General features: G+C 36.0%; 3 protein-coding genes across 3 annotated transcripts; 1 reads left to right on the top strand and 2 right to left on the bottom strand.

Moving 5' to 3' along the window:
- The first annotated feature begins 1553 nt into the window (after window positions 1–1553).
- LOC134840120 (profilin-like) lies at window positions 1554–3450 on the top strand. Its single transcript, XM_063855811.1, has 3 exons — window positions 1554–1706; window positions 2398–2588; window positions 2813–3450. The coding sequence occupies exons 1-3, from the start codon at window positions 1667–1669 to the stop codon at window positions 2996–2998; spliced, it is 417 nt and encodes a 138-aa protein (XP_063711881.1). The 5' UTR covers window positions 1554–1666; the 3' UTR covers window positions 2999–3450.
- A 3013-nt stretch (window positions 3451–6463) lies between these two features.
- LOC134839464 (uncharacterized) lies at window positions 6464–12313 on the bottom strand (the record flags this gene model as incomplete). Its single annotated transcript, XM_063855019.1, is given in 4 exon segments — window positions 6464–6884; window positions 7123–7229; window positions 11391–11863; window positions 12105–12313. Coding segments are annotated over 4 exon segments (1151 nt in total), but the record flags the coding sequence as incomplete, so codon positions are not given.
- Window positions 7353–9874, bottom strand: LOC134838886 (LIM and senescent cell antigen-like-containing domain protein 1). The gene is made up of 3 exons (XM_063854191.1): window positions 8291–9874; window positions 7885–8022; window positions 7353–7587 (listed from the first exon to the last, which is right to left on the bottom strand). The coding sequence occupies exons 1-3, from the start codon at window positions 8434–8436 to the stop codon at window positions 7353–7355; spliced, it is 519 nt and encodes a 172-aa protein (XP_063710261.1). The 5' UTR covers window positions 8437–9874.
- Window positions 12314–13794: the final 1481 nt, after the last annotated feature.

Below are 13794 nucleotides of genomic sequence, written 5' to 3'. Positions count from 1 at the left end.
TTAAAACACTGAACTAATAAAAATTTTATAAAATGTAAACTATACTTTGCAGTATATAGATCAGCACACAACAACAAAGACGAATATCCAAAGACAAAATGACCCCACTACACTTAAACAAGAATGGCCAACCACAAACCGATATGCCGTCCACAATCACAAACTCAAAGGATTTAGAGTACGACTTGACTTCGCAGAAAAGGACTTCATTGAACTAGACCAATGACCACCTCGATGTTCAAGTATACGTACAGATCCGAGTTACAAGGCATCCCCTCCACGCACAATCTCCACGCCATTCCCAGACGAGGTCGAACACAAAAGAAGTTCTCTACATAAAACAGAAAAACCCGTCATAGCAAACCATTCTGAAATCAGATTGATTTCATTGGGAAACACCATCGTTGTCACAAGAAGACACAACAATTGATGCCCCTCACTCCAGCGTCCTGGAACTTCTCTAACAAAGAGAAACCGGACAAAAGTACGATGTTCGCCAAATACCAACGTCCATCATCCATCCTTTGAATTGCAGAAAGATAATTCTAAAAAACTCTGTAAAACCCGGATGGGTGGAACCTGATCTAAACTATATTTTATGATTGGATAAATTAGATATTTTACCACTGTAAAGTATTTAATATTAACCAATCATGATCCATATAACTAACAACCCACTTATTTGTAAGTGCTGAAATTACTTGTAATTTCAGCACCAGAGAGATTTGAATTTAACTTAGAAATTAGTCGCCTCTCCAAGAGAACTTCAGCAGCCGCAATAAACCAGTATACCCTAGATCTATTGAGCCTAGCAGAGACTAGTTAAACAACCTGAGACTAGATAGTATAAAAGTAAGATTAGGATCGGTATTAGACTAAGAAGTTGCACGAATCTATCCGGCCGAAAATAAGATAGCGTGACGAGCAGACGGTGTACCCTATCCGAAATTACTCTATGAGTTAACCACATCGCTTATAACTCGCAGCGGCCGCGCCCTTCCTAAGTTTATAGGAAAAAGAATGGTCATAGAAACAGTCCAGTTTCAAAAATTTAACCATTTTTGGAAACTTTTCTCAAACACTACCCTGCCAAATCTGAGATAAAGGGTTCAACTAAATAAATAATTGCTAGAAATTTTCTGTTTTTAGTGTCTAAGGCTCAAATTTTTTTAAGAAAAGAAGTGTTGGATTTTGAAAAATTCCTTGTTTTTAGCCTTTTCTGTAAAACTACGTTGACAAACAGATTAAGGTTTCTATGGAAGTTCAATTTGTTGGTGTATATCCTGCATAACTGGATTTTTCCAATTTTAGTGAGAAATTCTATTTGAGCTTAAGACTTGTCCACTATTTGATAGTTTGACCCATTTTTTGGACTTCGTTTAAGAATTCATGGCAACAAAAGATGTTCTATTTTTGATAGTTTCTTGGAAAACTATTTTTTTCGAAAATTAACCTGTGAAATTTGCTGAGATGTGAGGATGTTTGTTAATTATAATTTTTGTACCCATCATTGTTGGGTAGTTAGATGATCATGCAATGTGTTTTTCAGATTGGGGTGGCTTTGAAGGCAACTCCTGATTGTATGTTGTGTTGATAGTTGAACTGTTATTCTGTTTCCACCTAAGTACGCTGTTACGACTAAAGCTGTTCTGACTCTGCTGCAACAATGTCTTGGGACTCTTACATTGACGTACTGCTCCAAAACTGTGAGTGTGCATAGTTACGGTTACATAAAATCAAATTGACGTAGAATAAACATTGACTTAAAATAATAGCAATTTATTTCCCTTATTTTTTTAGGTCGAGCAAGTTGAATTTCAGAATTCTATCTAAATAAACATTATAAAGACTTAGTTTTTGGCAAAAATATAGGCCCCTTCTTGAAAGGTTTTGACCTAAAAGATAGCGTTTTTCTGCGCCAAATATATTGTAACCAAAACTTGAAGTTAGGAAAAAAAAAGTTTTGAGCTTTGTGATTCGAGGTTTGCGAAATAATGGCTAAGCAGATTCAACCCATATCCACCCAACACGTCCCCTGGTACTCTTTTAGAAGTATAGTCCCGTCTTTTTGATGAGTCCCATTCAAACGCTCATTTAGAAGTATGGTCCTTGAAGTACTTGGTAGTTTTTTCGGGACCATATTTCTAAATGAGGTTTTGAACGATACCATACTTTAAAAGAGTTCCAGGGGACGTTTTGGGTGGATATGGGTTGAATGTGCTTACCCAGAATTTCGCCCTGGATATAGAGATAAAAAAAATGTTTCATCATTTACTGATTTCTGATATATAATATTTTGGCAGTTGAGTGCGCATCTTCCCGTATTGTTTACACTTGAAGTGTAACAAACTTGCCGGCTTTTAGAATTGAATTGGCTTCAGTAAGTAGTGTTTGCAGCTCTTGACGAACAGAACGTGTACCACATTGACAAGGTCTGTATCCTGGGCAGAGAGGGGGGAAAGTGGACCTCTGATGAGCACCAGAATGCACTTAAGATCCTGCCCGACGAGGTCGATGCAATAGTGCGCGCATTCGAGACTAAGGACTTCTCCGACTTCCAGACCAACGGGGTCAAGTGCGAGGGACAGGTACAAATACAGTCGTGATCAGGCTTATGTTACCATAATGGTTTATATCTGAAATAAAATTGAAAAGAATATTGAGTTTTCTGAAAAGAACTACACTAAGTTTTTTGATAAAGAACGTTTATTCGAGTTTCAGCTTAAAATTTACGGAACAAGATTTCAGAACAAGATTTTATTTTTCCATTTTTGGGGACAATGCTTGATAATACGTTGTTTCTCGCTCGTAGACCTACAAATTCCTGCGCAATGAAGAAGACCTCCTGTTGGCTAAGCAGAAGGACGAAGGAGCTCTGGTGGTCCAGAGAAGTAAAACGGCAATTGTGATAGCCCATATGCCAGAGGGCAAACAACAAGGAAAGACCAACTATGCCGTGGCGAAGATAGTGGACTATCTTATCTCCCTTGACATGTAAAGAGGTCAAGGAGTAAATATAGGATGAATGCAAAAATAAAGCTGCCATATATTCACGACAATTCTTTCCAAATACAGCAGGTTGTGAATGACAGCAAATTTGTAGATGCTAAGAGTTGCAATTCAGTTGCGATTCGCTTTTGACTATTTTTACGTCGACTATCTTACTCGTTGATACTACTTGTTGACTAAATTTTGAGCGAGCCTACTTGACTTTGACTTAATTTGGCACGCTTTTTCATTTTTGCTATCTAGTTGAAAACTGACATTGATACGATGATACTGTTAAACGTGAAATTCGGACAGCGCAGACTGAGTTTGATAAGATGATAACAAATGCCTTGAAGGCATATTTTGGTGCAATACACAATTGATGCAATTTAGACTACTTTTGGCTACTGAGGCGGTATAATTAACATACTGACTCAATTGAATTGAACATTCCTCTTTCAATGTTTTCTTAATCATCATCATGCTTCCAGTATGAAGTGGGATATGGAATGGGTTGAAGTTACGGGTACCATTATGCGTCATTCTGAACGACATGGATTAGTGTACACGAACAAAAGTACAAAATAGTGTTCATTAACTCCTTAACGAATCGATTATTTACACAAGCGAACTTAAGTGAGCGTTAGTGTTATGTTAACATGATTCTTTTTTTTGAACTTTTGCGGCATCATTGCGGCTTTTTAATGGCATATGTTTTGACATTTGAATTGTAATAAATTAACCCAGTTGATACATTTTAAACTCATCAAATGAACCAAAAAAAGCTTTTTTTTCAAACAAGAATAATAAAAACTCGATTTCAGAAATTTTCTTACTCATTATATCTCGCAATTTTTTGAAATGCATATCTTATACATAATGTGATTTCTAGTTTATTACATGCAAAATTAGCGTGGATGCCTTCAGTTTGTTATATTTCAAATTATTACTTGCAAAATTGTGTCTACTTGTATTTGGTGCCACTTTTGCTGCATGGCATTTGTAATTTGTTAGTATATGTAGCTGTTTCATTTGTGACTAGTGTTTGCCAGTTGCTAAGCTTTCGTGGCCGAGAGGGCAGGGTGTGAGACTTCAGTTCTCGAAGTTACAGGTTCGAAGCCTATACATAGCGAAGTTTTACTAATTCGATACTTATTTCTATCTTTTCTTATTTCTTTTTATAAAGCTGCTTTTTTGTCGTGTTATCGAAAGTATTTGCGAAGCGCAGCTGCGTCTTTATGTGCGTGTAGTTTTTTTTCCCTGTGCGATTTCAAGTGCCTCAAGGAAGTGATTTTGATTTCAAATTTTCTACTGTCGAGAAAAACTGATCTTACGATTTCCATTTTTCATATTGTTATACCGAGAAACGGATTGAAAGTTTGTCATGAATACTGTAGTTCAGCTTTTCTTGATAAAATCTACGTAATAAAAACCACTCAGGATTCCAAAGCCAAATGTATAGTTACCAATCTGCATGGTGATTTGATACGTTGTATTCTATTGAAGGGCATTCAGTACTGTCTTGTATTTACTAGTAAAGTATCTTAAAAACGTCAATGTCTGCTGATTAAATCTACGAAATTGGCACCGCAGACTGAAGCTCGATAATCATATGGAAATTTATGTGTCAAGGCTTCTTTTAAGTAAAAAAACCTTCGTCGGGATGTGTGTGTGGTTTTCGAGCACCATTACAGCTTTTTGATATCATGTGCTTTGACTTTCGATTATTAATAAGTTAACACAGTTGATGCCTTTTTGTTTCATCAACTGAACCGAAAAAAAAACCTATTTTTTTTCAAACAACATAAAAATAAAAAAACTTCACTTGATAGAGATGCTTTTTGTCGTGTTTCGGTAGTGTTTGCAAAGCGCAGCTTTGCCTCTTTATCAAAAAGAGTTTACATATTTGTGCTCGTTTTGTTTTTTCTCCAGTCATATTTCGACTTTTTAACTGGCCATTTTTTACAATGTTTTAAACTCTCTGAAGGACATGAGCTCCAAGAGCAAACGATATTTTTCTTTCTGTGACCATTTTTGTAAAGTTTAGGGCCTAGAATTGGGGATTCGCGAGATATATTTTGTCTGTTTAAAGCATAAGCGGGAAAATAAATCGTTCCATTTTGACGCAATTTAATCTTAATTGTACGTTTCCAGACAAAGTATTTCATGTTGTACTTAGTGTGTGGTGAGATAAAATAAAGATAAACCAATTTTTTTATATTTTGTAGCTGCGTTCTTACCCAGTTTTTAATACATTGGACCCACTTCAACGCAAAGGAAAATAATTTTCAGAGTTTCGAGTATTTTTGTTTCGGCTTCCGAAAAGTGACGGAATATTGGTGCTTGGGTTGGTTTTTACTCAGACTTTTTAAGTACCAAATTTTGACATAGTTTTTTTCCACCGACTATAAGGTATTGACGTTTTTAAATCAAACGCAAATGACCTTTACTCGCAATGTTTTGCCTGCAAGGTTTTATACATAGTTTTCCAAACAGATTATCACTTAAGTTGCCAAAAAAAAATTCATCGATGATAAATTGCAATTCGGAACATTCAGAGCTACGGCTTCATACGATAAGGCCTATTTAATTTGCTTTGGCAAATTTCAACGTAACCTCTTTGTCAATTTTTAATTCAGATCATCGATATCTTCAAATTTATGCAAAAGCTTTTATAAAAACGGAAGCAATAACAGCGTTCTAAACTCGCCAAAAACTGATAGAAAAAGGAAAAAAGTCTATCCGTTTGATTTCTACTTAAAAAAAACCTGGATTAGCGGAAGACACTGATCCCCGTAAGTTATACTACAAAGGCCGAATGAAGCTTAAGCGCGATTTGTTTATGTTCGTTTTTCACGGGTTTTGTTGAAAGTTGACTATAGTCTGGTGTTTTGTTTGCCGATTTTAAGTTTAAACTTTGTTGCCCCGTTTTTGTAAATAATGTTTTTATTACATTATACTGCATTTTTATGTTTCTTTACAAAAACATAGCCTGTATTATAGTATGAACTTTCTTTTTTTCCAACCTAAGTCGCAAATATTGTGCGATGCGATTGTTGCGGCAAAATTTTGAATGGACACTTTTTAGTACAGCCAATGCTAAGGATAATAACACAGACTATTATATTACAAATAGCACTTTAGCTTCAAGGTATCATGGACCTGTAGCGTAGAGGTAGGAAAGGAGACCAGCAACTAAATAAAGAGGTTTCGAACCTGGGCAGGGTCGGATGTTTTTTCGTATACTAGTTAAAATGCGTCTACTCTATAAATTGAGGCATGTTATTTGGTTTTTTTTTCAAAATGACTGGTACTGCTAATGCGTCATAATTGGCTTGCGTCACTTAGCAATTTTGTCGACTCAAAGTTTTACGCATTCAGTTTTTCACAGTAGCGTTATCGGTCATATTTTTGCTTGTGTATGTGAAGTGCAACTTCGCCTCTGTCTAAAAAGCAGTTTGTCAATTGCACATTTATCAAATTAAAATATTAAACGTCACCTATTTGAAAGATTTTTCTATATGAGTAGGCAATTCACGAGTTTGTTTCTCTATTTGCAATTACATAATGCAAGGCTAAAATTATATTATTGGGCTGTGCTGTTGAGTTTTTAGCCGTCGAGGCAACGAATTTTACGCTGGTTGTTTTGTGATTGGTGTCTTCATTGTTACTTTTGTAGTGCGTATTGTTGAGATGTGAAGAAACATTTGCGTGCATTGAAGATGGGTTGTTAGAGGAGTTAGACGTGGGCGAAGATAGAGCAGAAACTGTCAAGAGAGAGAATTGAGAATGGACCCAAGTGGTACTAGTGGTGTTGTTAATGTTGTTTGCAGAAGAATGGTTAGTGAAGACCAGGCGGTAGAGAAGAGAGACCTCACTTTGATGCTTGTTGAGAACTGAAGAAAAAGAGAATGGATTTGTTAGACACTTATTTTAGACTCACTTAGACAAAAAAGAGAATGGATTAGTGAGCAGGGAACAAAGCCAAATTTTTGAAAATCGAGAACTAATCCTAACTATACAAAGTATTAATAGCGCCAAAATTTTAATGGGTATTTTAATGTGTATGATTTAGACATGAGGGCGAGGGAGGAGAGGAAAAGTTTCCTAAAAATAGAATCAAGATTGACTTACGTTGTTTATGTGAACACAAAACTGCGTCAATATCCAAAGGATGAATGAAATCATACAAAGACTTCCCAGTCATCATTTCTGGTGATACTGGGCAAAAATGTCGAGCTCTAAACAAATCAAAGTTTGTATTTCAAGGCAAAAAAAATTGCCAGTGCCTTGTTTTTCTGTGCTTGCCAAAAAAATCGAGGTCGGAAATATTGTTTTATTCTACAAAATATTAGATAGTTTTGTTAATAGAGTGAAGGAAGTTCAGGTAATTGACATGGGGGACTGCACTTGAAGATTTTTTTGATCTTGTCGAATGCCATCGGCTGGTCCTCGAGATTTCGCTGGCAGAGACCACAGTTGAGACACTTGCCGTGGTAGTTGCCTCTGTCGGGGATTGTGACGAAGTCTCCGACAAGTTTGCACCCACATTCGAAACAGAGGGAGGAGCTTCCAGTGTTGTAGCATCCCATGCAGTACCTTCAACAGATTGGGTTTTATGAAAACCAGGAAATAAATGAGGTCCTGAAAAGTTCAAGAAGTTAATACGTTTTCGCTTCTTTCGAAGCCGTTTGTTGGCTTAACTGTTTTGAGAGATTTTTCATTTTGATTTCCAAAAGCTTATTGTGCTGCTTTTACAGGCCAATGCTAGTTTTTTCGTTGATTTTTGTTAATTTTAAGTATGCTTCATCTATGCTCTAATTAACTAAAAATAATGATTTTTCTTATTGAACCTATGCTTTTTCACCAAAATTTTATAGCTAAAAGCGGCCTTACCTGTAGTTGATGTCACTGGGATCCTTGTAGCACTTCTGATTGGCCAAACTGCTTTTACATTCCACACATACGTAACAGGTGGAATGGCACACTTCACCATTGCCTATGTCCACTATGCTGGTGCCAGCACAATAAGCGCTGAAAAATGTTGAATACTTCGAATCGACGAATAAGTGTATTTTTTGCTCTTTAGCTATTCGTTGATCGGCCGCTCCTTAGCTATTCGTTGATTTTCTTTTCAGTTTTCTGGGAAACAAAATTCCGTGCTTTGAGAAAAAGATATCTTCACCCCTATTGTAATTGGCTATTAGGTTCAGAATTAATGAATGTTAGATTGAAGAAGCAATCCGTCATGGTGGGTGGTGAACAATTGTAAACAAGACTAAAAATTTGGAAAGCTACTAACTTGCATATTTTGCACTGTTTCGTTTTGCTGTTCGCTGCCATTGCATGGATATCTGACATTGCTGCTGCTCCAATCGAGTTTCTTTGTTCTTTCGGGGCTAGCTCGCAAGTGTTTTTGCTGGCTACTGCTTTTTTCGTGCGAGGCATTTTTGTTCAGTAATTGACCATCGAATTTTTCAAATAGAATTCAATGTGGTTAGGCGGAGCTTGTTGAATAACGTTTTGGCTTGTTGAATAACGTTTTGGCTTTTAATTGTTTCTGTGCTTTCTAATTGATAGACTTTAAAAGTGCTCTAGTAGCTTGATGAAAAATTTACAGACAATTGTGAAAAGAAAACACATTAATCGAGAAACTTAAATTGGTTGTTTTTTTCTCTTGAAAGCGAGAGTCAAAGGTTTTTAAAATGTATATTTCGGCAAGTTCATTAACGAGTTAGTTTTTTTTCACAGTTTTACGTATGCTATTGAGCTCTAGTAATTGTAAAGGCAACCAATATGATGCTTTTGACTGTAAAACTGCTGCTGTTTCTAATATAAATAACCTTATCAAGAGTGCCTCTGAGATAAATCTTGTAATATTCTTTTTGCGATTGTGTTGGGGTAAATGTAAATATTGTTAAATGCTTTTATTTTGCTTTTGACACTCAATCATAAAATGGCAGCATTGATGATGACATCTCGTGATTGTATCATTGAATAATATATTTAACATGGCAGTAAAAAGAAGTATCTTCCATGCCCGTAACTGGACTAACAATAAAAGCAAACATGCCTAGGTTGAAAAATATTTTTGAATTAATATCGGTTCAATTGAATAGAAGCTGCCAAATGAAGAAGTTAAAGAACTAACCCATTATTCAGAGAAACAAAATCAGATTGTTATTACTGATAGCGAAGGTCAGGGGAAAACTGATGTCAGAAAGGTAGTCACAATTCGTGAAAACGGTCATCACGAGGCAAAGAAGTTTTTACTATTTTAATGATAAAATCATGGAAGCAAAATGTTTCTCATCTGAGGGATTTTTTGTCTGCACAAGCGAGCGATGAGGGAGTCACTATTTCGCCATGTTTAAGCTAATTCAACGTATTATTTTTCCAAGTTCAAACGAAAGAATTTTTTTGCACGCTTAAGTTATATCGTAAAATGCAATGGTTAAGCGTTTTTTTGAATTGCTAGTTTTATTTCAAGGATTTTTTATCAGATTTGAAATTAGCCACCCAATAGTGGGATGCTGTCAGGGTTCCTCCTGGGGTTGCAAATTTGGCCTCCAATTTTGAACACCCAGATCCTTTTAGTTTACGAGATACGACGATTTTCTTTTGATTTTTTCAAAAATTTGCAGTTGGGTGCTGTCAGGGTACTTTCAGGAATTGCAACTCTTGCCTTAAAATATGGCAGCTCAAATCCTTGTAGGTTTCGAACTTTTTTATGATTCTTTCAAATCTAAATTTTCTGATCGTTAAAAAAATCATGAAAAATCTCGAAAACTACGAGGATTGGAAAAGTCATAGTTGGAGGCCCAATTCGCAACCCCGCGGAAAATTTGGCAGCATACTACTATTGGGCTTCTGATTACACTTGCGATCAGCTTAGTGTGTTATTATTGACCTTCTTTTTTTTGCAAATGAAAGTTCATTAAAAGTGTACTTTAAATTTCCATGTAACATTGGAAATTGTATAGCATCTGTTCTCGTCTTTATTTGTCGCTAGTGTTTGGTATATATAAACTTTCCGTGGATAGTGTGTATTTTAATTTCTAGCTCACAGGTTTGAATCTCAGAGGTAGCCAAATTTTTTTAAAACTAATTCGAGGCTTATTTCTAGAGCTGCTTTTTGTCGTGTTATCGCAAGTGTTTACTATGCGAAGCTTCGCCTCTGTCTTTCGAACTTGGTGAAACAAATTTTGAGTTTGAACTAGATATTCAAGAAATTTCGTAACTATTTCATTATACGATATAGCTTATACGCGCAAAAAAATTCTTTCGTTAAACATGCAAAAATATTACGTTGAAAAAGCTTAAACATGGCGAGATAGTGAAGCCCGCATTAAAATATATGATAGATAGATTTCACCAAGTTTAAAATTAGCAACCCAATAGTGGTATGCTGCCAAGGTTCTCGCAAGGGTTGCGAATTTGGCCTACAACTATGACTGCTCCAATCTTCGTAGTTTTCGAGATTTTTTATATTTTTAATTTTCAGAAAATTAGTAGTAGTTGGGAGATGTCAGAGTACTCTCAAAGGTTGCGAATTTCGTCTTACTGCTCAAATCTCTGTAGGTTTCCAGATATGACGTTTTTTATTGGTTTTTCGGTTTTTTTAGAAAATTGTAACTTGAAGTTTCTCAAACTTCGAAGTTCCTAACGCTGTTTTTTCGTACTCTGAGGGGCAACGGATCTTGCATCCAAAAATGACTGCTCAAATCTTTTGTTTTTTAGATGACGTTTTCTCTAGTTTTTCGAAAAATTTTGTATTTACCAACGCTGTACTTGGGTTCTGATAGAGTTTTCTCCGGATTTGAAAATCTTGCGTTCAAATGCGACTGCTCATTTGGTTTCAATTTCCGAGATGTGACGTTTTTTAAGTCATTTAATTTTAAGTCAAATTTTCAAAGAGCTTCACAGAGTTTTATGGTTTTTCATAATTTAAGTAGAAAAAAAAATTATCAACCCTATAATTGGGTGCTGTCAGAGTACACTCATAGATCAGATCTTATTTCCATTATATGCGGTTTTTATGATTTGTCAAAAATTCGAAGCACCGCAAGGTGTTTTACACGATAGTTTTCTTGAAATTTAAATTTTGCTTATTTTTTTAAATAGAAGTTGTTATTACTCGGTCAACATTGATATTTAAAAGAATTGCGAATGCAGAAAGGGTCTCTGAATTTAAATGGGTAGTCGCTTCCTTCAAAGAGTCCCCCAAACCTTCGCTAAGCAACATTGAACTGAAAATGTTCTACGCATGAACTATTATTTTTGCCATTTTTCTGAGTGTTATGATGAGTGAAATTTAGCGCTGAGTGTTATGATGACGCTCATTTTAAAAAAAGAATTGGTCAAAGGTTTTGATGAAATGAGGCTTTCAAAGTTGTTCATACCTTAGTTCGCAGAAATTAATTGTGAAATCAGCTTGTAGTCGCATCACAAACATGTACGGCTCAATCGATATCTCACAACTGACTGTAGATGGCAATGTAGTTGCCATCACAACCAACCCAAATCTTTCCTTCCGTTTCTTTTCTTTTTCCTCTTTTTGTGACTTGCTTTTCTTGTGAAGTGAATCATCAGCTTCAGCTTCATCCCTGTCACTGTTGGAATTGCTATCACTGGCTATATAGTTTTTGCAGTCTCTATGATTTTTTAGTACGTTTGAGATGTCGCCATTACTCGGAACTTTGGATTTGACGAGCTCTAAGCGCAATTTCTTGGCTGAGTTGTTCTCTGATAATGAAGGAGGTTCCGTCAAGGGTTTTAATGGCTGTTTACCCGAGGCAGCACTGGATCCAGTTCGTTGAAGTTGCTTCTCTTGTTCCTCACATTTGCACCTTGGCTGTGCTTGCAACGACAGCAGCTGAAAATTTATCAAGTGCTTATTGAAGGCGTCATGGCATCTTGTTTGTAAGGCCTTTAGGATTCTAATACTTTTTTAAGTATGGAATAAAGAATGATTGATCTCTCAAAGACCAGAAGCAATTGCAAAATCAAATAGTGTCCTGCCTTTTGATTCAAGTGATATCATTCGACGTTCAACTAGATTAAGAAGTAAGGTTTCTCTGATTGTTTTTAGGGCACTAAAAAGTGAAAATTGTCACCTTATAGCCTGTAGACTTTACTCGTAGACCCCTTTTAGTGAGAGTCGAGCGTAGGCGAACCTTGACGAACTTGGTCGAAGTATCGCATGGGCAGCTGGTACATCTTTGACTTTCGGCTGCAGATGCGTTATTGCTTGAAGCGGTATTGAGTTTAGTATACGAGGAAAGTTTTCGTTTTGTATCTGCTCTTGCATTGCTATTTTCAGGGCCTGAAACAATGAGTTTTACTACAACAAATTTTACTGAGGTTTTTTTAACCACTTGTTAGGAATCGTTTTCGGTAACTATTTCAACTAAAGTATTGCTTAATGAGGGTGTATTATTAGCTGGTCATTCTGAGAAGATCAAACTTCAGTTTTTTTGAGAACTAGTAAAGAGATGTCCCAAAAGAATGGAGCACAAAAGTAATGCACTAAAGTACTTTCTTAGTGAGTAACTTTGGTGATCCATTTCTTTTGGCCATCTATTCACGTTCAATAAACTATCACATGAATGGTCACCTTTAATGGCCACGGTGCGGTAGTTTGAACTTAGATTTTGGCCAATAATCAGTGGCAAATAATCTGAAAGGTAGAGTAGCAGTTATTTTTATTTATGGAAATTTATACATAACTGCAGTGTTGTATTGTGCTCTGGGGTATGAGTGAAGTTGAGAAGGAAATTAAGCTAGGCAATCAACTATGCAAATGTGATTAAAATTCCTTTGGTTTTGAACTAGAGCTGGATGTAATTTTATTAGTTTATAAATAAAAGTGACAAGCATAATACCCGAGTGCTGCTGGTGGATCTGGTCTGCCCAAGTAGTGAAATGGAAATGAGACGAAGAGAGGGGACCAGATCATTTGCATAAAAGAAGTAACAGTTCAAAAGAAAACAGGATTCTCCTTATTCTGACAACTTTAAACTGAAGCAACAAGTTTTGTTTTTTAACCGTCGTTTCGTGTCTAACCAGACTAGGAAATTTTTCAGATTAATGAACGTAGTGAGTACTCCGTTTTTTTTTAAAGAAAAAGTTCACGCTAAAGTTTCGTTTTCTGCGGTTTGACTTTATAAGTTCAGTTCATTTCCTTTGTTGAAAGGAGGGCAAACTCCTTTATCGAACAGCAAAAGTGTACAGGTCACGAAAAACGTGATTGACTTCTTATTTCGAAAATGGGATTTATTTATTTTTCTGATTTACCAGCGATTTCATTGCTGTCTGGCATTTATAAGAACAAGACTGCTCGTATCAGGGCTCATTCCTGATTGTTCGGACTGCCATTCAAATGATTTCTAATAGTTTTAAGTAAATTAAGTATTGGTAAAACTATGAATTTTAGGCTGAGCATCTTAAAATTTAAGTTTTACAATTTGATTACAATTAGAGTTAATAAAACTAATGTGCTGCCTCAATTCACTTTGGAACGATTTTGTAGAGCGGGATAATTCGCCACGCGTGTAAATTATAAAACAAGCTGTTTAGTCAGACTCATGGTAGGATACTATGGTGGTGTGCACACCCGGCTGGGTCCCTGCAGATCAAGAGAGACCAGAGTATTGTAAAATTGGTCTCAATAAAAAACACCCCGAGAATATATAATTCTAACTTTCTTCGAAAGTCAGAACAAAAAAATGTATAATAGTAGGAATTCATAAGCGTCAATGGTGTAGTGGTAAATAGTTTGGTATTGAACCAGTAGTTAGTAGGTGT

This window comes from Symsagittifera roscoffensis, chromosome 2, assembly GCF_963678635.1.
Source record: "Symsagittifera roscoffensis chromosome 2, txSymRosc1.1, whole genome shotgun sequence".
Lineage (NCBI taxonomy): Eukaryota > Metazoa > Xenacoelomorpha > Acoela > Convolutidae > Symsagittifera > Symsagittifera roscoffensis.
The sequence above is the reverse complement of the archived record's forward strand: the minus strand, read 5'-3'. Positions and strand labels throughout refer to the sequence as shown.

What these genes read in the sequence shown, in the direction of transcription:
- LOC134840120 (XM_063855811.1), top strand. Translation starts at nt 1,667, where the DNA reads ATGTCTTGGGACTCTTACATTGACGTACTGCTCCAAAACT. An exon ending in TGACGTACTGCTCCAAAACT is followed by an intron (nt 1,707 to 2,397) that starts GTGAGTGTGCAT and finishes TAGTGTTTGCAG; the next exon opens with CTCTTGACGAACAGAACGTG. An exon ending in GGGTCAAGTGCGAGGGACAG is followed by an intron (nt 2,589 to 2,812) that starts GTACAAATACAG and finishes TCTCGCTCGTAG; the next exon opens with ACCTACAAATTCCTGCGCAA.
- LOC134838886 (XM_063854191.1), bottom strand. Translation starts at nt 8,436, where the DNA reads ATGCCTCGCACGAAAAAAGCAGTAGCCAGCAAAAACACTTGCGAGCTA. An exon ending in AAACAGTGCAAAATATGCAA is followed by an intron (nt 8,023 to 8,290) that starts GTTAGTAGCTTT and finishes AACATTTTTCAG; the next exon opens with CGCTTATTGTGCTGGCACCA. An exon ending in CCCAGTGACATCAACTACAG is followed by an intron (nt 7,588 to 7,884) that starts GTAAGGCCGCTT and finishes AATCTGTTGAAG; the next exon opens with GTACTGCATGGGATGCTACA.